This window comes from Ambystoma mexicanum, chromosome 8 (genome assembly GCF_040938575.1).
Source record: "Ambystoma mexicanum isolate Mex_15411 chromosome 8, UKY_AmexF1_1, whole genome shotgun sequence".
NCBI classification, from domain to species: domain Eukaryota; kingdom Metazoa; phylum Chordata; class Amphibia; order Caudata; family Ambystomatidae; genus Ambystoma; species Ambystoma mexicanum.
The window spans coordinates 625,012,152-625,037,075 of record NC_090929.1 but is presented as its reverse complement, the minus strand read 5'-3'; the positions used below and the strand labels follow the sequence as shown (position 1 = coordinate 625,037,075).

At 47.7% G+C, this 24,924-nt stretch overlaps 1 protein-coding gene across 12 annotated transcripts in view; it reads left to right on the top strand.

Moving 5' to 3' along the window:
* Window positions 1-24,924, top strand: part of EIF4G3 (eukaryotic translation initiation factor 4 gamma 3) — a 4,880,525-nt gene that overhangs the window by 4,647,443 nt on the left and 208,158 nt on the right. For all 12 annotated transcript variants that reach the window (XM_069610350.1, XM_069610349.1, XM_069610345.1 and 9 more), the window contains one exon: window positions 1,449-1,530. In XM_069610350.1, the coding sequence (XP_069466451.1) occupies window positions 1,449-1,530 (82 nt within the window). The remainder of the gene's footprint in view (window positions 1-1,448; window positions 1,531-24,924) is intronic.

The window sequence follows — 24,924 nt, the reverse complement described above, 5'->3', positions numbered from 1 at the left end:
GACCTTTTTTAACAAGGAACCATTACGTTCGAGAATACAAAACTTAAGACCAGGAAACAATGCTGAGGAATCCTGCATTGTATGTCAGAGCTATCTGGGGCTCTCAGGTGGGTAGGATTGCTTGCTGCTGTGGTACTGTCCTTGGCTCCTACCACAAAGCAGCGCCAGTGAAGTCAGCACAGCCGGTGAGTTGAGGAGACTGAGACCATACCGGTCTGTGTTGAAGTCATGGTTGCAAGCAGCAACATTATATAGTGGAAGCTGAAGCAAACGGCGTATGAAGCGTATGTGATAATCAACGCAAGCAAAATTGAACAACAGATGAGTGATTGAACTTTGAAGCCAAGATACGATACCTTAGACAGAGTGGTGTGTGCTCATTTGAAATTCTCTCTGTAAGGTATCCAACTGAAAGGTGGCAAAGGCGAAAGAGTGACAAAGAATTGTGAAATTGAAATGGTCCTGCAACGGGTCAAGCTAAATCATGTGCACATTCGAAAGTCTTCGATGTTAACAGCATAAAGAAAGTTGATGACAAAGTAGATGAAGTTGGTCCGAGCCAGGCAGAGGGAGATCAGTTGAGAGCTTTTGGTTAAAGCAAGTTTGTGTTAAAAGGGTCAAATCGAAATTGGTCCCAGCCTGACGGAGGGAGACTAATTGAACATTGTGTTAGAGGATCTGAGCCCGCTGAGGGGCATCCGGGGTGAACTGTGAATCACTTGAGATATTGGATGTATGAATATCCTAAGAGCATTGTTTTAAGAGGATCTGAGCCCAGCTGAGGGGGATCCAAGGTGAATAGTGAACTGCCGGAGAAATTGAGTACTTCTGAAATCTTAAGAGGAAAAGAACGTATTGTTTGTTTGTCGCACCAGGCCCTCAGAAAGAAGGGACTTTGAAAGGCAAAGAGACTTGGGCACGGAAGGCCTTGATGCTAATGATTGAACTGTATCCTCGTGCTATAGAAGCCAGCGATTGTACTAAGCTTGAGTGTACCATCTTGTCCCGTGCTCAAAACGTGCGGAAGGGAGGCCAATGGCCTGAACATCCTGAAATATCTTTTTGTGAACACCTCTTTCTTTTTTGTAACACTGTTTCTCACACTATTTGTATTTAGAGGTAAGGATTGGCAATAGGGTTATTGGTATGTGCCCTTTTAGTTTGACAAGACACCACTAGGAATGTATTGTTATTGTTTGATGCTCATGGCTTGCTCCCATCTATAGATATAGGATTAGATAGGCGTTTTTTCAAACCCTTTCTGATGTTCAGTAAACAACCTTGAACTGTGGTTACTTGTGTCTGTCTTACTGTTGATACCATGCCTTCCTTACAGCGCACAGAGAGCTATTACCTTCAGCAGAAGTGAAACTGCTGATTATAGCATTTTGAATCCTTTATTATTGGCTACTAATGTGCCTTTCCATTGCTTTTTCTCTTTCTTTCAGGCTAATCTAGATGAATTTCAGATGAGTTCACCTACATTCCTTAGAGCTTTAATGACGGCGGTTTGCAAAGCTGCAATTATAGGTGAGTGACTTTGGGCGTGTACCCAATATTTGAAATAAATTGAGTGTGTTTCACCTTAGGATAGCAGATTGTTTAAGCTACCATCCTGAACTGATAATATGGGCTTGTAAGCTGTTGATTTTGAATGAAGAAAAAACAAGGTTTGCACTTATCAAATGTATGTCTTGTAGTTTGTTCTGTTTTTTGACTTGATGCATATTCGAAAGTGGTCAAATAAGCAAAGATTAAAAAACATTTCCATCTTCTAACTATCCTCTTAACCTCGCCCATTACTCTCCCCATGTTATCTAGTGAATAGATCGCCACCAGCGTTTCACATATGCTGACTTTAATAAAATGTTTTACGGTCGTAATGATGCTATTGGTCACCGGAACAACAAAAATTGTAACCAATGTAGTATTTGATAATTTTGGCCTCATGCTCGCTCAACCTCTTAAAGTGTTACCCTTTCTTGACTGCTTATGTACTCTTGTGTACATTTCACTTTCATTTCACACTTATCTCGAACTTGCTGTTATTCATGACAGATCTGAAAACTGTTATACAACTGTTTCAATAAATTGTGGGAGACTAATCTGAAATGACGGTTCTATCCCATGACCACTTTAGCCCCCTCACTCCTGCTGAAATGGCTGCATATGCGCCTAATACATTTTAATCTGTTTTTGTACTTGGGAACCACAGGTGCATTGATGTAAATTGGCCAAAGTGCTATAACACAAACGTGCAAAAGTGCTGGGAAACTGCAGTCGACTGCAGTGCACTGAAGACGCCTTGATTCACTTGATTTGGCTGCAGTCCATTTTCTCTGCCGTGGATGAGGTGACAAAATCCTACCTGCAAGAGTAGAGCACTGTGGAGAAGTGCTGGGAAAGTGCAGTCCACAGCAGAGTGGGCAGGAGCGTTGTGTGTGTAGCAAATCGAGAGACTTGAGAAAACCTTTTGGAGGTGCCCTTTCCTCAAGGCAATACACTTGGCTTAATTTCGATAGACTGACTGCTGCTGCTTCAACTTTTGTGATGCGCAACATTTATGAGCTGTGTAGCAAAGGGGTGGCTACACTGCAGATCCTTCCTCTAGATTGTTAGCCATAACCAAGACAGGTCCTTAATGCCACACCCAATTCCCCCAGTGGTGGCTCAGGCAGAGATTTCTCTAAGCCCAGTGGAAACTAGAAGGCACAAAGCAAGTATGCCTCCGAGAGATGGTGTAAAAATCACATCTTTTGTTAGTAGAATGGACAAAGAATGCCACTCATCAATAGTTGGACCCTCATTCACACACATTTTTGTGGGTTCTCCTGAGACACTAGACCTAAATGAAAAGGAGCCATGAATGGAAGAGCCTCCCAAGGATAGCACTGAAGTAGCCATCACTGGGACAGAGATCCCGGACGATGAACTACTGAAAAACCACAAGTACCTTACCACTCACTTTTGCAGTACTCTTAGGTGTACCAGGGTTGCTCTCAGTACCAGGGGCAGTGGCCTTTAGTTACATACATGAAATGGATGGGGTTGCAGAATAACTCCAAGTCCAAATAATCGAACCAACTCAGGATGATGGCAAAGAGTCTGTTTTATTAACAATTATTTAAAACAGGGAGTTCACAATGGATATCAATGGACGTTTGCTCAGCTCTCGACGATTTTCTCATAAAAACATCCTTATATGCTAAAAATACATCAGCAGTAACGTCAATGTGACAAATAACAGAAAACCTATCAAGGGGTGGGATTAGTTTAAGGGAGACATCTAAGTATACATTGCATAGGGACTAGGATTGTGATTGGCTGCCCACTGTCAGGTGGACAACTTATGCCTACCTCTAAAACCTGTCATCTTTAACACTATTAAGTACACAGATTATCATTGGTCTTCACACTATAAAGCCCTTCGTTATACAGTCCTGTACAATTGGTTGGCACGCTTGTGCCATGTTTGGAACATTCGGTTCACTCAGCAGCATGTAAACCCAAACCCAGGTGCCAGGAGGTGGACTTATCTTTACCTCCCCACCCAATTAGCCCAACATCTCCTCACCCATGCCTTCTGCCATGAAGATTGTCTTTGAACTTGACCTTGCAAAGTATCATTGTCTGTGGGAATATATGGGAGTGCAGGGTCTCACTATTGTTGTTCTAGGACTCCAAGCTCAACTCTTTTTCCATCCTTGGCTCATGTGACAGGAGACTGCGATTTAGTCCATTTTGGGGCATTTAAATGTCTAAAATGAATAAAACTTGGCACTCTTGGTGTTCTTTCGTTGCACCTTAACAAGGGATGATTCATCCTTCGCACATTCACTGCTTTCAAGAATAGATAACCAACCGTGGCTATGTCAGTTTTGATACCAGGCCAGACAGCCTCGCCAGGCGCTTCCACAATCTCAGCGTATTCTTGCTGCGACACAACTCTCGGCCTTCCCCCTCCATGGGCCCGGGCTTATAAAATTCATGACACAGATGTGCAGCTTCTGTACAATGGCGGCTTCGCCTACAGTCTATTCACTATGTATAGTCAGCTTCTATGATGACTTAGTCTACTTGCGTTTCAGCATCTGTACAATTATTGAATGGTTGATTTTCTGCAGCACTTTGCACAAGTGAAATCTTCTTTTTGCACATGAAAGTTTACTCGATTCTTAACTTCATCAGTTTCTGTAAGATTCATACATACTCTTACATCCCGTCCCCTTTCCTCCATACTGCATGGGCGTTCCTTCCTAGGGACGGGAGACGGAACCTTTTTCACCAGAAAAAAACCTTCTTCCCCTTTAAATTGAGAGGCGCGCAGGAGTGCGGCCCTGGGAGCATGCGCTCCCCTGACTCCGCCCTCCAGCGCCACACCTCAGTCCCCTTTTCTGCATCGACAGGAACGGGGCGATTTCACCAGCACTCCTGGGTTTGGCTTCGGCCATGTAATACCACGCACTCTTCCGTGGATACTTTCTTCTGTCTTTTTGTTTTTATATCAGTCAGGTACTTGGTCCCCCGGCGCCACGCTCTTCCCCGGCGCATGTCGACTTCAGCGGGCTTCAGCAGGAGTTCAGCCTGCGAGGGGCTTTTCCCTACATCAGATCCCCATTCCCCTTGCCTCCGCTGCCTTGGCCCCGATCACTGATCACGGATCGGAAGTTTGTACCGCGTGTGATGCACTTTCCTCGCGTGCCCTGCAAAATAGACTGGCTAGGTGGAGGGAGCTCTTCGAGAGGTCTCCTCCAGAGGACCTGAAGGACTTTGTCAAACATCGATCAAGGCCCAAGGTATGGCTGCTCTTTTACAGCGCACCCTGCAAGGGAGACTCCTTTCCAAGGAAGCGCCCGAGCAGGAGGAACCTTTCAGGTTCTCGTACCAGCACGAATACAGAGGCTAATTCAGCTACCGGTCGCCAGGCTGATGGGTCCGTAGACTCTCCCAAAGATAGTGCTGAGGACCAGAAGTTTCTTTTACCGGGTGTACACCCGAGGGGCTACGCCCTTTTACCGGCATCATGACACAGAGGGTGCCTACATGCTGTAGTTCCGGCAACTTCGCCGAGGGCGATACGCATACCATGCCTCGACCTGAGTTGCAGGGCAGGTCTCAAGCTCCAGTGTCAAGAGTCCTGGAGGAGGCTGGGCCCAGTGAGCCAAGCACCATGACTTTGGCATGTGGCATGCAGCTCCACAAGATGGCCGACTCGTGCCAAACAAGATGGCTGCTCTTCCGATACCTCCCGAGGAACGTGCAGGTGGGAGAACGAGCTACAAGGTAGGACTGGGGTCAACCAGGTACGTGGCCTACAGCTTTTCCATCGGCAGGGCAGGTTCCCTCTGCAACCGAGACAGTATACACATCAGCTCCAGCAGCCGCCCGCAATCCCGTCAATATCACCTGCCACCCCACCGGCCTGTGAGGACAGGTTCTTTGAAAAGTTCCTCACCCTCATGAAATCTCCTCAGATGGGGGCCATCCTCAGAGATGCTGTCAAGGTCATGCTCCCTTCGGCCCCGTCGCCCGCGCCCATAGCCGTTCCTCCTATGGCTACAGTGCTGCAGGCCTATGTGCAGCCAATGCTGCCCACTCTGGCTCTTTTGATTCCGGCTCCCCTGCCTCCCCCTAGTTCAGGCGGTTCCGTACCAGCCTCCGCCGCATTCTCCGGCTCCAGTCTCCACAGACCAGCCCTCGGCGCCCAGCACTCCTCCTCCCGTGGTGGACACGGACGAGGAAGAAGACCCTGACACACCATCGGCCAAGGCCTTCCATGAACGACTTGCGGGTCTGGCTGAGTACCTAGGCCTTCCTCAGCCCGAAGTCGAACAACCAGAGGCACGGGTGCTTGCCGAGGCCCTCACTCTACGCCCCTCGGCTAGGACGGGGATCCTGATGCAGAAGGAAGTTGTCGCCTTAGCTAAAAAGGGGTGAATCGACCCCACTCAGTTCAGCCAGTTAATTGACTCCTAGACTTCAAGTACAGGAAAATGGAGGGGGATACACTCCTACCCTCAACCACTCTCTTCGGTGATTGCTGCAGCGTCACTCTACTCCAAGCTTCAGTCGTCCTCGTCCACCTCGTCCTCGGTGCTGCTAGTCAAGGAGCAGAATATCTTGGAGGCGTACAGGAAGCAGCTTTATTCCAACGCTTCACTGCATCTTACACAATCCAATGCGGATGCCATGCTGGCAACCGTTAACCAGAGGCTTTGGCGGGAAATAGCCGACTTCCTTCCAGAACTTCCGGTGCAGAGCCAGTCACGCTTCAAGGCGGGACTGGCAGAGGCTAAAATGGTGGCACAAGACATCATGGAGTCCACCGTGGCCCACGTCGACGCCTCTGGCCGGGCCATTTGCATCGCCACAGACATGAGAAGGATGGCCTGGGTCGGGCTACTAAATTCAATCCATATGTCCAGGAACGCATATTGGACCTTCCGTTCGAGGGTGGCGACCTCTTTCACTCCACCACTGACGAGGACAGAGATAAAATAAAAACAGTTTGTAAACTGCGAAGTCTTTATCCTTACGAAGGCCACGGCCATGGTGTACACCCAGTCACATCAATGCTCTGACAAGGGGTGGACGTTTGGAGGGTTCCGCGGCTTCCAAGAACGGAGGTGCAAACAACAAAAAGGGGGGGGTAAGGGCTTTTCCCAGTCCCCCACCTCAGCAACAGCCTCCATGGGAAAGAAAGCATGATGCACCCCTTTGGGTTCACATGTCTCCAGTGGGGGGCAGGCTTGCCCTTCACACACAGTTCTGGCATCAGTACTTTGCAGACCCCTGGATCCTCTCTGTAGTATCCACGGGGTACCGCCTACCGATCCCTTCCTCTCCTCCCTCCTCCCCTTCCACAGATTGGGACAGCAACTCTGTTGGCAGAGATTCGGTCCCTTGTCGAGAACCAGGCAGCGGAAGAAATCCCAGCCTCCCAGCGAGGATTGGGATTCTATTCCAGGATTTTCGCCATACAGAATAAGAACCAGGCTGGCCTGAGAGTTGTATTGGACCTTTCCACCCTCAACCTCTCCCTCCCTCTTCATAAATTCGAGATGGTTACGCCAGCACTCATAACGGAGACATTGTGCAGGGGAGACTGGATATGCTCCCTGGATCTGCAGGACGCGTATCTACACGTGCTGATTTGGCAGCCGCATTGTTCCTTCCTACAGTTGAGGATCATGGGCTGCCACTTCCAGTACAAGGTGCTACCCTTCGGCCTCAACTCGGCTCCCAGGGTTTTTACCAGACTCAATAATGCAGTGGCAGGCATCCTCATGGCCCTGGGCCATCACATCTACCCATACCTCGACGACAAGAGGCGGTGCACCAAACTTCCTCCGCTCTTATGAGCACACTCCACAACCTCAGATTTTCGCTCAACCTCAAGAAGTCTCAGCTGCAGCCCACGCAGAGACTTACTTTCCTGGGCCTCATCTGGGGCATGTGCTCCAAGAGAGTTTTCCCCTCGGAGGACAAGATCTCAGCCCTCAAGACGGCCACGGCTCACTTCCTCACCTGACGGGTGACATCGGCCTGGTGGTACCAACAGTTATTGGGACTCATGGCAGTGGTCCTTCTAGCAGTCCCCCACACGAGACTTAGGATGAGGAGACTAAAGCTGCTCTTCGAAGCCTCATGGAATCAGGAGTGGGGCTCCCAAGTGGAGCTTATCAGCGTTCTGCATTCTCTCTATCACAACCTCACATGGTGGTGCAGGGACTGCAACCTGCGCACGGGCAAACACTTCAGGCAGCCGGCCCTGCAGGTCACCATCACTACGGACTCCTATCCCGAGGGTTGGGGGCCCCCTCTGGACAGTCGCAGCGTCCATGGATTCTGGACCCGGCAAGAGCAGGAGTCTCATATCAGCCGGCTGGAACTGAAGGCCGTCTGGCTAGCATTCAGAGATTTCCTTCCGGTCATTGCGGGCAGGGTTGTCCTCATCCAGATAGACAACTCCACCAGCATGTACTATGTCAACAAGCAGGGGGACACCAGGTCCCCGCCACTGTGCAGACTTGCGTCAGCATGTGGGTATGGGCCCTGGAGAACATCTACCTAATGGCTGTCCACCTTTCAGGGGGTCCAACTTGGAGGCGGACAGGCTCAGCAGGCTGGGAGCGGACAATTACGAGTGGCAATTGAACAACCAGGTGCTGCAGGAGATCTTAAGCAGATGGGGACACCCTCAGGTGGATCTTTTTGCCTCCTTCGACAACAGGAAGTGGCAGCAGTTCACATCCTGGCAGGGTCAGGGCCCCAGCTCCCTGGGCAACGCATTTCAGATTCAGTGCAACGGTATGACGGCATACGCCTTCCCGCCCACACCACTGATCCACAGGGTGATATGCAAAATATAGGAATCTTGTCACCTCAGCATCATTCTGATGGCTCCATGGTGGCCGTGCAAGTTGGACTATGTGCTCTCCTTCTCGGCGCACCTTGCGTACTCAGGTGTGCAGGTAGACACATGATGCACTTATTTGGTGGCCATAGAGGCCTACTGAAACTCGGAGGAGGAGGTCTTCTTCTCTTCCAACCTGATAGTAGAGAGGCATTTGACGGTCCTCTCCAGACTTTACCAGCCCATCAAGAGGCCACATCCCATGTGGGACCTCAATGTAGTGTTGGGCGCCTTGGCGCACAAGCCATTCAAGCCAATGGCATCCATGGACATCAGGCTGGTCACCATTAAGACAGCCCTGCTAGTGGGCCTAACTTCACTTCGGCTCGCAGAGTCAGTGGGATCCAGGCTCTGGTGGCATCGGAGCCATATACTACTTTTCACAAGGATAAGGTAATCCTGTGGACACACCCAGCGTTCCCACAAAAGGTACCCTCCGCTTTACATCTAAACGTGGAAATAGTCCTACCTACGTTCTTTGCCGACCCTAAGGACGAGGCTCAGGGGGTTCTGCACTGTCTGGATGTCAGACGCGCTCTGAAATTCTACTTGGACAGGACCAAGGGCTTCCGCTAGATGGACGCACTGTTAGTCACCTTCGGCGGATCAAGGCCCTGGTATCAGGCATCCAAGGCCTCGATAGCATGGTTTCGGCCATCAAGGAGGCCTATGAGGGGCAGCTCAAGCCACTTCCAGCTAACATGCACGCCCATGCGGTCAGAGCCAAGGCCACAGCCATTGCATTCCATTGGCAGGTCCTGTGGCAGGTCATAAGCAGGGCGGCCACCTGAGCCACCCCTTCAGCTTTCTGCAAGCATTACTGTTTGGACGCCGGCTCTAAATCAGATGCGGGTTTTGGACAGGTGATGCTTAGAAACGTATTTGCTTAAGGAGGGTCTCCTCTCCACCCTAGGGCTACATTCAGTTGTAATCGTCCATATAGCATGGGGGAAAGGGGACGGGACGTAAGAGTAATTATAAGTTACTCACTGTAGTGACTAACATACTCTTAGTCCATAGTTCCCTTTCCTCCATACATCGACCATCCTTCCTCCTAATAAAACTGGTGTAATTAGCAATGTTAATATATTGTCGACGCGTCTCTGGGGACTGAGGTGTTGCGCCGGAGGGTGCAGTCAGGGGAGCACATGCTCCCATGGCCGCACCCCTGCGCGCCTCTAAATTTAAAGGGGAAGAAGGTTTTTTCTGGTGAAAAGGGTTCAGTCTCCCGTCCCTAGGAAGACCCATGCAGTATGGAGGAAAGGGGACTAAGGACTAGGAGTACGTTAGTCACTACGGTGAGTAAATTATCATTTCTTCTTCAGCCAGTATTCTCGGGCATCTCGCTCATTTCTTGTGATGTCACTAGCTTCTCATTTTTCCTCCTTTTCATATTCCTTCAGGGAGTTCCTCCCTCAGATTGTCGTCTCTTCGGTGATATATTCGATAGGGTTTTCTCAGTGGGTACCTTCTTTCGAATATCCGCTACGGTATTGGCACAACTGCTGGTGTTGAACATGGCACAATCTCAGGCTTCCAACATATAGGAGGTAGGGGGGTGGGACTTCCTATAGAGGCATGCAGCTTCTCCTCTACATTCACCCCTCTGGTCGAGTGCACAACCACCTCTTCAATAGTTTCCACATCCTGGTATTTTCTCTTGAAGTGCTTCTTCAGAGTCCAGATCGTAGTTACCCCCCCTCAGGGTGCCGGCTGACTTAACATGCTCATCTGCACTCCAGGTCATGTAGTTGTACTGTTCATTCGGATTACAATAGACCCATCATCCCACATACTACTAATGATTCTTTGAATAGAGAAATGTCATCCCTTGAGGTGCTACAATGCTGGCTTCTATATATTTTCTGACATCTTTATCCGTCAATTCCTTGGGTCCAAATCCAGATTCGACATCGATCATGATCTTCATTCCTACCGCCTTCTTTGCTGTTTTCTTGCATTGAGCGATCACTATCCTGATCACACAGAACCTGAACATCACCATCACTAATATTGCTCCAAGAATCTTGAATATGTTTGCCAACCACCACGGAATCAATGAGAATATGGAGGTAAACCAACTGTTATCCGCATTGTCCACTGTCTCGTCTTCCATTTTATTATGCAGATTTGTTAACAATGTTATGGCCTCTGTGAGGGTCCCATTCTCGTCATCTTGAGAAGGTATGAATGTGTAACATGAATTCCCGATTTTGGCGCAAATTCCTCCTTCCATCTCTGTGATCATGTCAAGGACATATCTGTTCTGCAGGGTCATGAGTTGTATGGCCCTTAGCTCTTCTTTGATAGCATTGAATCCCTTTATGGTAGTATTGATTGCCTGCAGGAACTCCCATCTTGTAATCTGCAGCCATTTAGCGTTGGCCATCGTGTGGATCCCAGGCATGAATATAGTCCTAAATATTGAGGCTGTCTTGCTGAAGAACCTGTGTTCATACAGAATGGAGTCATATGCTTCTATTGACTTGGCTGAGAAGTCATTCATCTGACTTAAGAAATTCAAGCTAACTTCATTTTCTCAAATGGGCATCTGCTTTTGGAAATTCTCCAATGTTCAGGTCACTCTGAAGAATCACTAATGCTGGAACGTGGATGAGCACCAGTAAGCATACCCCGCCCCAATCCTTGGCCAACTTCATGTAGGCTCGAGACCCACAAGCCCAATATCGATCCACGAGGACGGCTGTCCCTTCCCCCATCCTGGAAACATCAACTGTAGTTCTGCATCCCTTGTTAGCTCCTACATGATTCTTTCTGTGTCTTCGGAAGCACAATGTCGCATTAGTCAGTGGGATTACAACCAATTGGCCTGATTCATCTTCTAGCCATGTCAGTAGTTTGGTGTGTTTAGCCCATGACTTCAAACATTCATTGTTCACTCTTTGCACCTCCTGTACATTTTCTGGCTTCAGTAGATGAGCTGCACAGGACATCAATCCTTCTTGCCATTACTTCTTTGACTACACTTGTCCATAAACTAAGACTTGAGTTCGCTCCCAACATCCAGGTGATCCAGCTATTTCTGTCACATCAAGCAGTTCATTTTCTTCATCTCTTCAATGACTACCTCGTTCTGTCCTGCTGCAGGATATACAAGCATCTTGCTCTTCCATCCGGGTTCCTTTTCCATCTGTGTGGTCTTGATATAATTATCCTGGTATGGAAATGACCATTTCGATCTCCATCGTAGAGTGGCCCAACTTCCTTGAAATTGTCCTCTAGTCATACATGCTGCAAGATGACTGAGGCACCTAGCATTGTGTTCTGGGACTTCTCTGTCAATTAAAGTTCACACTGTATTCATGGCATAGGGTATGAGAGAGCAGCCGTAGCGACTCTCCTTAGATGTTCTATCCACCACTTTTCTCATGTGCTGATAACACATGTTACTCCCCAAGTGTGCTGCATTATCTAGATAGGTATTTATCCCCTCATTATCTTCCTCTGCATCTCTCTTGTATCTCCCAAAAGTAGTTTAAGCATCATGAAGTAAATCAAAAGTAGTCTTCATACTAGGGAGAACCATAGGGACCTCTCCTTCAGTGGAAGTACTAACATGATAGGGACTGAGAAAGATGAGGAACAGAAAGACTAAGAAAGTAATCGTGAAGGCACATATTATACACAAGAACATAGGCATCCGCCTCTCGTGCCATTCTACTACTCGTTTCACTTGTTCTTCGCCTAGAATCGTGCCGTTTTCTTCTTTAATCATTTTTAATACAATCATCACATTTCTTTATACTTGCAACTGTAAAACCTGTTCAATTATTGCAATAAGAAGCCGCCTTATCACTGGGCTATTTTTAGGATCCGTTAAGAAAGTGTGAATATCAACATCTCTTCTCACAAGAGCAGGGTAAGCTTGAAGTATAAACACAAAGACAGCAAGCAGAAGTCGGTGAACGTCACTATCGGTAAGTACCATATGTTTAACTTCTTAGAACAGGTATTCTCCAAGAAATGAATCTGGATACTTGTCTCGTTTCCAATTTCTAATCGAGAACCGATGTTAGGTATAACTCTGATACTTTAATGAATTTTTAAAAATGAATTTCAAAATTCCTAGAATGTGCTAAAATATCTATAAAGAGTGTCCACTGAATTCTAGTCCAATACAAAATCTGTATTAACCACTGGCTGCTTTATCGTCCTTCTTCTTCGTCATCAATCGAGTCTGCACACGCTGAAATTCTTCTTCTTGTCTTGATACTGGATCAGCAATGGTGGGAGGGCATGTCTCACCTTTATAGGCCTTTAGGTCAATCAGTTGAAGCCAAGCTCGTTTCCTTTGGACCTTCACATCTGAAGGGGTTATATTGTCAACACAAAAAGGACAATTAAAACGTGGCTCATGCCACCTTCTAGTAAAGTTCTTAATGAGAAGTAGGTCTCCAACAGATAACGTAGGTGCTGATAGTAGTTCAATTGGGTTGGCTGTTGAATTGTCGTCTTCTGTGTTCTGAGACCAACCCACCTTGCGCTTGATTTGAACTGAAATGAAAGAGATGCTAGAGGTCATGCATGTCAAATAGTCATGCATTTCATCACCTAAGGTTTTAGCCACGATATGGGCATCCCTTCTACTGCTATGTGGAGGTGTGAGGGGCGTAATAATACGACGCACTGTCACTAGTTCATGAGGGGTGAGATGGTGGTCTGACCCTGGCTGATTCCGAAGGGCATATAAGGCTAGGGTAGGCAATATAGCCATCCCTTCTTTAAAGTTGTTAGGGAGAATTCTCTTATAAGGCTAATTTCCCAAACCTAGTGAGTCCCCCAGCAGCTTTGCTGGATTTTTGGGGTTTGTTTTTTCTCCTGCTAAGAGTGAGACTCTTTTCCTCCCACTCTTAGGCATGATTTGAGGTATGTCTTTGACTTATTGTGTGCTTATGGGCTATAGGATCTTTTTACTCCATGGGTGCACAACATACGGCCCGCGGGCCAGTTGCGGCCCGCCATACTGTTTTGTCCGGCCCGCCAGGCACAAAGACTTTCCTAATGGAGGCGGCCCGCAAGCAGCATCGGCCACCCTCCATTAGGAAAGTCTTTGTTGTCTTCCGGGCCGGACAAAACACTGGCCCTCATTGGCTCAACACACACGCACCACGTCGCTCCTACGAGCCACGTAGTGCATGTGTGCTGCACCAATGGAGGGCCAGCACTACGGCTGGCGTGGTCCATAAGGCTTGATGCCGGAAGGCATTTCAGCCTTGCTTTCCACGCCAGCCGTAGTACCACTCCAGTTACCTTGCCAGCGTTCCAGCTTGCCTGCCTTCCAGCCTTCCAGCACGTCTCCGGTAAGTGGTCTGTTTCTGTTTGTGTGTCGGGTCTGTTTTGCTGTATGTTTGTGTTGTGTATGTTGGGGTAGGGGGCGGGTGTCGGGTGTGTATGAATGTTTGGTTTTGAATGTTTTTTTGTGTATGTTGAGATGCAGGAGTGGGGGGGTGTCGGATGTGTATGAGTGTTTGGTTTTGAATGTTTGTTTTGTGTATGTTGAGATGCGGGGGTGGTGGGGTTATCGGGTGTGTATGAATGTTTGGTTTTGAATGTTTTTTTTGTGTATGTTGAGATGCGGGAGTTGGGGGGGTGTCGGATGTGTATGAATGTTTGGTTTTGAATGTTTGTTTTGTGTATGTTGAGATGCGGGGGTGGTGGGGGTGTCGGGTGTGTATGAATGTTTGGTTTTGAATGTTTGTGTTGTGTATGTTGAGATGCGGGGGCTGGGGGGGTGTCGGGTGTGTATGAATGTTTGGTTTTTAATGTTTTTTTGTGTATGTTGAGATGCAGCGGTGGGGGGGGTGGGGGATGTGTATGAATGTTTGGTTTTGAATGTTTGTTTTGTGTATGTTGAGATGCGGGGGTGGTGGGGGTTTCGGGTGTGTATGAATGTTTGGTTTTGAATGTTTGTTTTGTGTATGTTGAGATGCGGGGGTGGTGGGGGTGTCGGGTGTGTATGAATGTTTGGTTTTGAATGTTTTTTTGTGTATGTTGAGATGCGGGGGTGGTGGGGGTGCCGGGTGTGTATGAATGTTTGGTTTTGAATGTTTTTTTGTGTATGTTGAGATGCGGCGGTGGGGGGCGGTGGGGGATGTGTATGAATGTTTGGTTTTGAATGTTTGTTTTGTGTATGTTGAGATGCGGGGGAGGTGGGGGTGTCGGGTGTGTATGAATGTTTGGTTTTGAATGTTTTTTTGTGTATGTTGAGATGCAGGGGTGGTGGGGGTGTCGGGTGTGTATGAATGTTTGATTTTGAATGTTTGTGTTGTGTATGTTGAGATGCGGGTGTGGTGGGGGTGCCGGGTGTGTATGAATGTTTGGTTTTGAATGTTTTTTTGTGTATGTTGAGATGCGGCGGTGGGGGGGTGGGGGATGTGTATGAATGTTTGGTTTTGAATGTTTTTTGTGTACGTTGAGATGCAGGGGTGGGGGGGGTGTCGGATGTGTATGAATGTTTGGTTTTGAATGTTGTGTATGTTGAGATGCAGGGGTGGGGGGGTGCCGGATGTGTATGAATGTTTCGTTTTGAATGTTTTTTTTGTGTATGTTGAGATGCGGGGATGGGGAGATGTCGGAGGTGTATGAATGTTTTGTTTTGAATCTTTGTGTTGTGTATGTTGAGATGCGGGGGTGAGGGGTGTCGGATGTGTATGAATGTTTGGTTTTGAAAGTTGTGTATGTTGAGATGCGGGGGTGGGGGGGTGTCGGATGTGTATGAATGTTTGGTTTTGAATGTTGTGTATGTTGAGATGCGGGGGTGGGGGGGTGTCGGATGTGTATGAATGTTTGGTTTTGAATGTTTGTTTTGTGTATGTTGAGATGCAGGTGGTGGGGGTTTGTATATGAATGTTTGGTTTTGAATGTTTTTTTGTGTACGTTGAGATGCAGGGGTGGGGGGGTGTCGGATGTGTATGAATGTTTGGTTTTGAATGTTGTGTATGTTGAGATGCAGGGGTGGGGGGGTGCCGGATGTGTATGAATGTTTGGTTTTGAATGTTTGTTTTGTGTATGTTGAGATGCGTGGGTGGGGGGGGGTGTCGGATGTGTATGAATGTTTGGTTTTGAAAGTTTGTGTTGTGTATGTTGAGATGCAGGGGGTGGGGGGGGTGGGGGATGTGTATGAATGTTTGGTTTTGAATGTTTTTGTTGTGTATTTTGAGATGCAGGGGTGGGGGGGTTTCGGATATGCATGAATGTTTGGTTTTCAATGTTTGTGTTGTGTATGTTGAGATGCAGGGGTGGGGGGGTGTCGGATGTGTATGAATGTTTGGTTTTGAATGTTTTTTTGTGTGTGTTGAGATACAGCGTTTGGGGGGTGTGGGGGATGTGTATGAATGTTTGGTTTTGAATGTTTGTGTTGTGTATGTTGAGATGCGTGGGTGAGGGGTGTCGGATGTGTATAACTGTTTGGTTTTGAAAGTTGTGTATGTTGAGATGCGGGGGTGGGGGGGTGTCGGATGTGTATGAATGTTTGGTTTTGAATGTTGTGTATTTTGAGATGCGGGGGTGGGGGGGTGTCGGATGTGTATGAATGTTTGGTTTTGAATGTTTGTTTTGTGTATGTTGAGATGCGGGATTGGGGGGTGTCGGATGTGTATGAATGTTTGGTCTTGAATGTTTGTTTTGTGTATGTTGAGATGCGAGGGTGGTGGGGGTGTCGGGTGTGTATGAATGTTTGGTTTTGAATGTTTGTGTTGTGTATGTTGAGATGCGGGGGTGGGGGGTGTCGGGTGTGTATGAATGTTTGGTTTTGAATGTTTTTTTTTTGTGTATGTTGAGATGTGGCAGTGGGGGGGGGTGGGGGATGTGTATGAATGTTTGGTTTTGGATGTTATTTTGTGTATGTTGAGATGCGGGGTTGGGGGGTGTCGGATGTGTATGAGTGTTTGGTTTTGAATGTTTGTGTTGTGTATGTTGAGATGCGGGGGTGGGGGGGTGTCGGATGTGTATGAGTGTTTGGTTTTGAATGTTTGTGTTGTGTATGTTGAGATGCGGGGGTGGGTGGGGTGTCGGATGTGTATGAATGTTTGGTTTTGAATGTTTGTGTTGTGTATGTTGAGATGCAGGGGTGGGGGGGTGTTGGATGTGTATGAATGTTTTGTTTTGAATGTTTGTTTTGTGTATGTTGAGATGCGGGGGTGGGGGGGTGTCGGATGTGTATGAATGTTTGATTTTGAATGTTTGTGTTGTGTATGTTGAGATGCGGGGGTGGGGGGGTGTCGGATGTGTATGAATGTTTGGTTTTGAATGTTTGTGTTGTGTATGTTGAGATGCAGGGGGTGGGGGTGTGGGGGATGTCTATGAATGTTTGGTTTTGAATGTTTTTGTTGTGTATGTTGAGATGCGGGGGTGGGGGGTGTCGGATGTGTATGAATGTTTGGTTTTGAATGTTTGTGTTGTGTATGTTGAGATGCGGGGGCGGGGGGGTGTCGGATGTGTATGAATTTTGGTTTTGAATGTTGTATATGTTGAGATGCAGGGGTGGGGGGTGTCGATGTGTATGAATGTTTGGTTTTGAATGTTTGTTTTGTGTATGTAGAGATGTGGGGCTGGAGGGGTGTCGGATGTGTATGAATGTTTCGTTTTGAATGTTTTTTTGTGTGTATGTTGAGATGTGGGGGTGGGGGGTGTCGAATGTGTATGAATGTTTGGTTTAGAATGTTTGTGTTGTGTATGTTGAGATGCAGGGGTGGGGGGTGTCGGATGTGTGTGAATGTTTGGTTTTGAATGTTTTTTTTGTGTATGTTGAGATGCGGGGTGGCGGGGTGTCGGATGTGTATGAATGTTTGGTTTTGAATGTTTTTTTTGTGTATGTTGAGATGCGGGGGTTGGGGGGTGTCAGATGTGTATGAATGTTTGGTTTTGAATGTTTGTTTTGTGTATGTTGAGATGCGGGGGTCGGGGGGTGTCGGATGTGTATGAATGTTTGGTTTTGAATGTTTGTTTTGTGTATGTTGAGATGTGGGGGTTGGGGGTGTTGGATGTGCATGAATGTTTGTTTTTGAATGTTTGTTTTTTGTATGTTGAGATGCGGGGGTCGGGGGGTGTCGGATGTGCATGAACGTTTTGTTTTGTGTATGTTGAGATGCGGGGGTGGGGGGTGTCGGGTGTTCATTAATGTTTGTTTTGGAGTGTAAGTGTGGTGTATGTTGAGATGCAGAGTCTGTATGTGTGCATGCTTGCTAGTTTGTGTGCTGAGTTGGGGTAGGGGGTTTGGGTCTGTATGGGTGCTTGTTTGAGAGTGCGCTGATTTGGGGGCTGGGGTGTTCTGGTCTGTATGGGTGCATGCTTGAGAGTTTGTGTGCTGTCTGTATGGGTGCATGCTTGAGAGTGTGTGCTGAGTTGGGGGTCGGGGGTTCTGGTCTGTATGGGTGCATGCTTGAGAGTTTGTGTGCTGTCTGTATGGGTGCATGCTTGAGAGTGTGTGCTGAGTTGGGGGTCGGGGGTTCTGGTCTGTATGGGTGCATGCTTGAGAGTGTGTGTGCTGAGTTGGGGGTGGGGGGTTTGGGTCTGTATGGGTGCTTGTTTGAGAGTGTGCTGAGTTGGGGGGTGGGAGTTCGGGTCTGTATGGGTGCTTGTTTGAGAGTGTGCTGATTTGGGGGTTGGGGGTTCGGAGTTGGGGGGTGGGGGGTTCGGATCTGTATGGGTGCATGCTTGAGAGTTTGTGTGCTGAGTTGGGGGGTGGGAGTTCGTGTCTGTATGGGTGCTTGTTTGAGAGTGTGCCGAGTTGGGGGGTGGCGGTTCGGGTCTGTATGGGTGCATGTTTGACAGTGTGCTGATTTGGGGCGTGGGGGTTCTGGTCTGTATGGGTGCATGCTTGAGAGTGTGTGTGCTGAGTTGGGGGTGGGGGTTTTGGGTCTGTATGGGTGCATGCTTGAGAGTGTGTGTGCTGAGTTGGGGGGTGGGGAGTTCGGGTCTGTATGGGTGCATGCTTGAGTGTGCTGATTTGGGGGGTGGGGTTTGGGTCTGTATGGGTGCATGTTTGAGAGTGTGCTCATTTGGGGGGATGGGGGTTCGGAGTTGGGGGGTGCGGGGTTCGGGTTTGTGCCTGATTGAGAATGGGCTCCAAAAGTTTATTGGAACACGAAGGAAGTCCACACATTCAGAAATGTCTCACAGTTCCAAATATAAGGGCCTCAAACATGGTACACATCCATAGCAGAAAATACAAGTGAAAGATATATTTCATTCCAATTCTATTGTAAATCTGGATGGGAGGAGAGGGCTGTTTGGCTTGTGAATAGGCATTAGACAGGCATTTGCTAGAAACTGCTATCATATACCCAGATAGTCACACCATTTAACAGCGGTTGGCATGCTACTGCGAGGTAAAATTGTGGTAGTGCCTGAGAAATGTCTATCCCCTGCCTACACAAAAAAGAAACCTGTTGACTTTGCCAATGCTTATTTGACCTCTGGGAACTTTACTGAAACATCTCGCCTTCTACATTTACAAAGCCACCCCTACTAGCTTGTTTTCTTTGTGACTGCTTTAAACTGTATACATTATGTAATTTGATGGCATTATTATTGTTATAGGTCCTATATTACTATATTTGTATGCTGCTCCAATCCACTCATATTTTATTTGCATCTAATAAAACTGAAAAATATATAAACATATAGAGATCTATGTGCATTAAGCTCAGTTTCATACTGTGTTACTCCCCCTCACAGTGCTCGTTCACAAACCTTCCAGCCTCACATTCTGCAAGGCGTTGCAACTAAACCTCGATCAAGCGTTTGAGACCCATTGAGTGTGGGTAATTGTTACCTTTCTACAACCCCATCAAGCTTTGTTCAGGGGGATAGATGCACAATGAAATTGATTAGAGAAGGTAACTGCTCTTTGAGGGCAAGCTTAACTGCAAAAGGACACTTGCTGCACACTACGAATCATACATTCAAGTGGACATTTAGAGTTATTTGATGCAGATTTTATGGAAGTAAATGGCTTGCAATATTCAAACTGGTAGTACTCCCAGAAGAACCTATTTCTCTGGCGCAATATGGTAGAGCTCCTGTCAGTTTTGCCCTGGCCAGGAAGAAACTGAGATCAGTTTCTTTGTATGTTCACTAAAGTAATTGGTCATCCTGTGATAATTCCTTTCAAAAGCTCATAATTTGGGAACAGCTTGTGCTTTGAAATGTTATATTTTTTTTAAAGAATGTCCTCAATTTCCACCTTACTCTCAAACATAGCAGTTTGATATGCTATGCAGCCCGCTATTCCTGAAAGTATCCATCAATAAGTGCATGAAAAGGTATGCTGGCAAGCCTATGTTCTTTATCTGATCTTGTTCTTTTGTCGCTTCTAGGATTCTCAAAAAAGTATATCGTTTGTATATACTCTAGACTTGGACCGTCCTAGTGGGAGCATAACAGTGGAGTTCGTATCTTTATCCAAAGATGTCCCTGCCAATGTTCAGTGCAGTAAAAAAAGAAAGATTGACCAGGAGCACCTTCAATTTAAGGATGAGTGGACTGAGAAGTTTTTTTTTCATCGAGTCCAACCCTAATGTGTACTCGTGTCTCATTTGTCTCAAACGCATAGCAGTCCCCAAGGAATAATAATATCTGCCGCCATTGTGAAACGAAACATTCACAATATAAGGATTTGCAGGGGAAAGCGAGAATTAAGAAAGCTGGGGAGCTAAAAACACAGCTGACTAAGCAACAGGGTGTTTTTGCCCAGAAAAGTGTTTGGTTGGGGGTGAGGGGGCTATGGGGCATAGTGTTTGGTTGGGGGTGGGAGCCATGGCTCATAGTGTTTGGTTGGGGGTGAGGGGGCCATGGGGCATAGTGTTTGGTTGGGGGTGAGGGGGACCATGGGGCATAGTGTTTGGTTGGGGGTGAGGGGGCCATGGGGCATAGTGTTTGGTTGGGGGTGAGGGGGGCCATGGGGCATAGTGTTTGGTTGGGGGTAAGGGGGGGCATGGGGCATAGTGATTGGTTGGGGGTGGGAGCCATGGGGCATAGTGTTTGGTTGGGGGTTAGGGGGCCATGGGGCATAGTGTTTGGTTGGGGGTGAGGGGGGCCATGGGGCATAGTGTTTGGTTGGGGGTGGGAGCCATGGGGCAGAGTGTTTGGTTGGGGGTGAGGGGGCCATGGGGCAGAGTGTTTGGTTGGGGGTGAGGGGGCCATGGGGCATAGTGTTTGGTTGGGGGTGGTGAGGGGGCCATGGGGCATAGTGTTTGGTTGGGGGTGAGGGGGTCATGGGGCATAGTGTTTGGTTGGGGGTGAGGGTCATGGGGCATAGTGTTTGGTTGGGGGTGGGAGCCATGGGGCATAGTGTTTGGTTGGGGGTGAGGGGGACATGGGGCATAGTGTTTGGTTGGGGGTGAGGGGGACATGGGGCATAGTGTTTGGTTGGGGTTAGGGGGGCCATGGGGCATAGTGTTTGGTTGAGGGTGAGGGGGGCCATTGGGCATAGTGTTTGGTTGGGGGTGAGGGGGCCATGGGGCATAGTGTTGCACTCCAAGAGTGAACCCAATATTAAAGCAAAAACAGGCACAGTTAGGAGAAGTACATCCTTTGCTTTTTGAGGAAACCTGACTCAACGAAGGCCATACTCCTCTTGGGCAACCCAAACATAAACTATAGCAGTCCAAAATAACGGAATGTCCAATGAAGGATCAATAAAATATATATAATTTAATTAAACAGACGATATACAATAACTAAATGGAAATAAATTATAACAATGGAAAATGTGTAGTACAAAATGTAAGTTTGAAATGCAAATAAAAATCGTTACCCCTCAAAAACATATTCTTTTTCCATGTGTTTAATACAAATTGGGGGTTGAAAAAGCCTCCTGCCACGCCCCGCCTACCGCCCCGCCCACATTTACTTTTCGGCCGACTATAGCCCTCATGTAAGGTACTTTCGGCCCTCTGTCAAAATCAGTTGTGCACCCCTGTTTTACTCCAAAGGGTATCATCTGTTTTAGTGTATGTGTTACACAGCACCCTCAGTGCATTAACACAGGGGTGTCTGTGATGAGGACATAGTAGCGGCCACTATTGAACAAGACAGGAGGGACGAGGGGGTATCTATTATCAACCCAATTCATGTAATACACCGACTGAAGAACATGAATGAGCGAGAGACTACATCTCCCAGAATGCCTCAACAGTCTAATGTAAGACTAATCAAAGCACAACCAAAAATAAGGAAAACGGGAGAAGAAAAGACACCAATAATACATGACAGCACGTCCCACTACACACATAACCAAAATGAAAGACAGGAAAGGAAAATAGGCAACAGACAGAAAAGACGAAAAGCCACGTTTCCATACACTGGGGGTTCTGGGCAATCAGGGGTTAAAAACGAAACTGACTCCATAAGGTTGAAGCCGGGAGGAGAGGCATTAGCATCAGGTGTGAAGAGCCCCGGGCTAGAACGGCACAACACTAATTACTTGGGAGGAGGCACATCGGGGTTAAAAGCACCCAAAAACGTTTTACTTTGTCTCTCGCTTTGCAGGAGTGGAAAGAGGCTGACGGAGTGGGCTCTGAATGGGATGAGACCATTAACCCATATCGGTGGGCATATTAGAAGGAAAAGGAATTCTCACCGGAGTGCCCCGTACCGATCCTGCAGTCACTCCCGACTGCCCAGCTGCTGAAGGCGCCTGACGAGAAAGGAATCTCAAAAGCGGAAAAAGGGAAAAGTTTTGTTTATTTAGCGAATTGCAGCCGAGGACAGCGCAGAAACGGCTGTGTCCAGGAACCTGCAGCAGAGCGTGGAGGAGAGGCTCTGAACCATTCAAGCGTGGACTGAAAACGCTTGAACCCCTAACACATGTTGCATCAAGGAGGACTTTTACTCCGATGGTTTGCAAGGAACGAAAGGCAAGGAAGGCTACCAGTCCTGTGTGTGTTTCCACGTTATGAGCTGCATCTAGTTTAGAACACTGTAAGTTTAAGCTACACGTTATAATCGTCATCTTTGGAAGAAGGAATTTGCCATTCTTGAGTTTTGTGTTACGAGCAGCCTGGAAGACCCATTTTTATTTTTTGCCTTATTACCTTGCTGAAGTTTCTGGAAGAGACGACCGGTTATACCCGAACTGATTACCCTTGGTCTGCTGCACAAATAAAACCTCATTTGTTACCTTACCTACTTGTCTCTGGCTCACTACTTAACAGTGGTGGCAGCGGTGGGATTCACAGAGACACGTCTATCCCATTGACCATGGAGGCAGTCATAAAGGCGCTGGCCGAGGGGCAACAACAGTTGCAGCAACTGGTACAGGTGCAAGGACACCAAGCCCAAGCAGACCGCCAAGCCCTACAGCAAGCCATCCAGGTACAAACCGTAGCCCAAGAGCAGGGCAGGGAAGCGCTGAGGATTCTAGGCGAATCAGTGGCTGCACACCGGTCCCACCCAGCCATTCCCCCTACAGTGCTACAAAAGTACCAGACCGGAGACGATCCCAGTTTCTTCTTTGTAAATTTTGAAAGGATAGCCCGAGCAGCGCAATGGCCACAGGATCGGTGGTCCTTCTTCCTGGCGCCCCTTCTCACGGGAGTGATGCAAGGAGCATATCAAGCGGCCAATCCGAATGGGGACACCCCATACGCCGACATCAAAAAGTCAGTACTGGAGAGATTGGGAATGGACGATGAATCCTATAGGTTGCAATTCCGGGAAACCCGACTAAAATCAGGCGAAAGCCCAAGACAGCTCTTTTATCGAGTACAGGACCTCACGGAGAAATGGTTGCAAACTAATACATCCACAGTTGAGCAAATAAAAGAAAAAATTATGCTGGAGCAATTCATCGAAGCCCTACCAGGGCCCATACAAAGGTGGGTTAGGCAACATCACCGCCTGAAACTGTCTGAAGCAATCGATGTGGCCACGGCCTATCAAAAGGCTGGAACCCCTCGTAATATATCAGCACTACCTACAAGACCACACCACGAACTTCCCGCCTTACGCAGTAACAACCGGATGGGCGGGCCGGAGCCAAGAACAAGAACAGAACCGAGGCCAAACAACGGCTCCATTCCAATGAAGGGCCAGATGCCTCAATGCTTCGAATGTGGTGAATGGGGACACATCGCCCGATATTGTGCCAAGAGAAACAAAACCGAACCGATGGAAATTGGGACCCTGCAACAGTATGGAAATCGGAAGAAACAGCCCTATGTGATTGAGGTAACAGTGGATGGACGGCCCCAACAAGCTATGATGGACAGCGGAAGTCGGCAGACTGCTATACAACCACATGTGAGCGAACCAGAACCAGGACAGGTGAGCTCAGTTGACATTAAATGTGTACATGGGGATATTAAGGGGTATCCAACCAAAGAAATTGTGTTAGGATTACAAGGGAAAGAGCTACCGGTTAAAGTGGCCATTATCCCCACCCTACCAGCTCCCGTCCTGATAGGGACAGATATTCCCGAGTTTGATTTATGGTTAAGGGAAGCCCCATTCGCCCAAACCGAGATAAAAGGGATAGACCTAGGGGAAAAACCCACAAAAACCCAGAAGAGGAAAGACAAACGGAATGGAAGGCGAGAGGAGGAAATAGCCCTTATAGACTGGCGAGTGGGGGATCATCTGCCATCCTTCCGGACTGAATCCGGGCTAGACGAAACCCTAAAACGGGCACGTGAACAAGCCTTAAGTAAGAGCCAAATCCCGAATACCACTCCTTATTTTAAGGAGAACCAAGGGTTGTACTATAGGGTGACCAGAGGAACGGAAAATGAAGAGAAGGAACAATTGTTGGTTCCCCAGTCCTATCGGAAGACCTTGATACAACTAGCCCATGATCATTCCACGGGAGGACACCTAGCAGAAAACATGACGGGGAAAAGAGTGTTACAGAACTTCTATTGGCCAGGGATTTATGCAGACATAGCCAAGTATTGCCAGGAGTGTGCAATATGCCAGAAAACAAGTAATCACACACCAGCCAGAGCCCCCTTGCAACGAATGCCTTTGATCAAGGAGCCGTTCCAAAGGATAGGAATGGACATAGTTGGCCCACTGGAACCTTCTAGTCGAGGATACAGATTCCTACTGGTAGTAGTGGATTACGCCACCAGATACCCTGAGGCCTTCCCTTTAAGGGGAATCTCAGCTAGACAGGTGTGCGATGTCCTATTACCTTACTTTGCAAGAGTGGGAATACCCCTGGAAATCGTAACAGATCAGGGAAGCAATTTCATGTCAGCAGTAATGAAGGAAGTATGTAAGACCCTAGGTATACAACACCTGAAAACCTCGGTCTACCACCCACAGACGGATGGATTGGTGGAAAGATATAACAAGACCATTAAACAGATGATAAAAAGAACCACCAGCCCAACTGGAGTAGGATGGGAACGGGTTTTACCATGGGTACTAATGGTTCTGAGGGATACACCCCAATCATCCACAGGGTACTCCCCTTTTGAACTATTGTTTGGGAGACAACCCAAGTCAGTGTTAGGATTATTGAAGGACAATTGGGAGCAACAAGA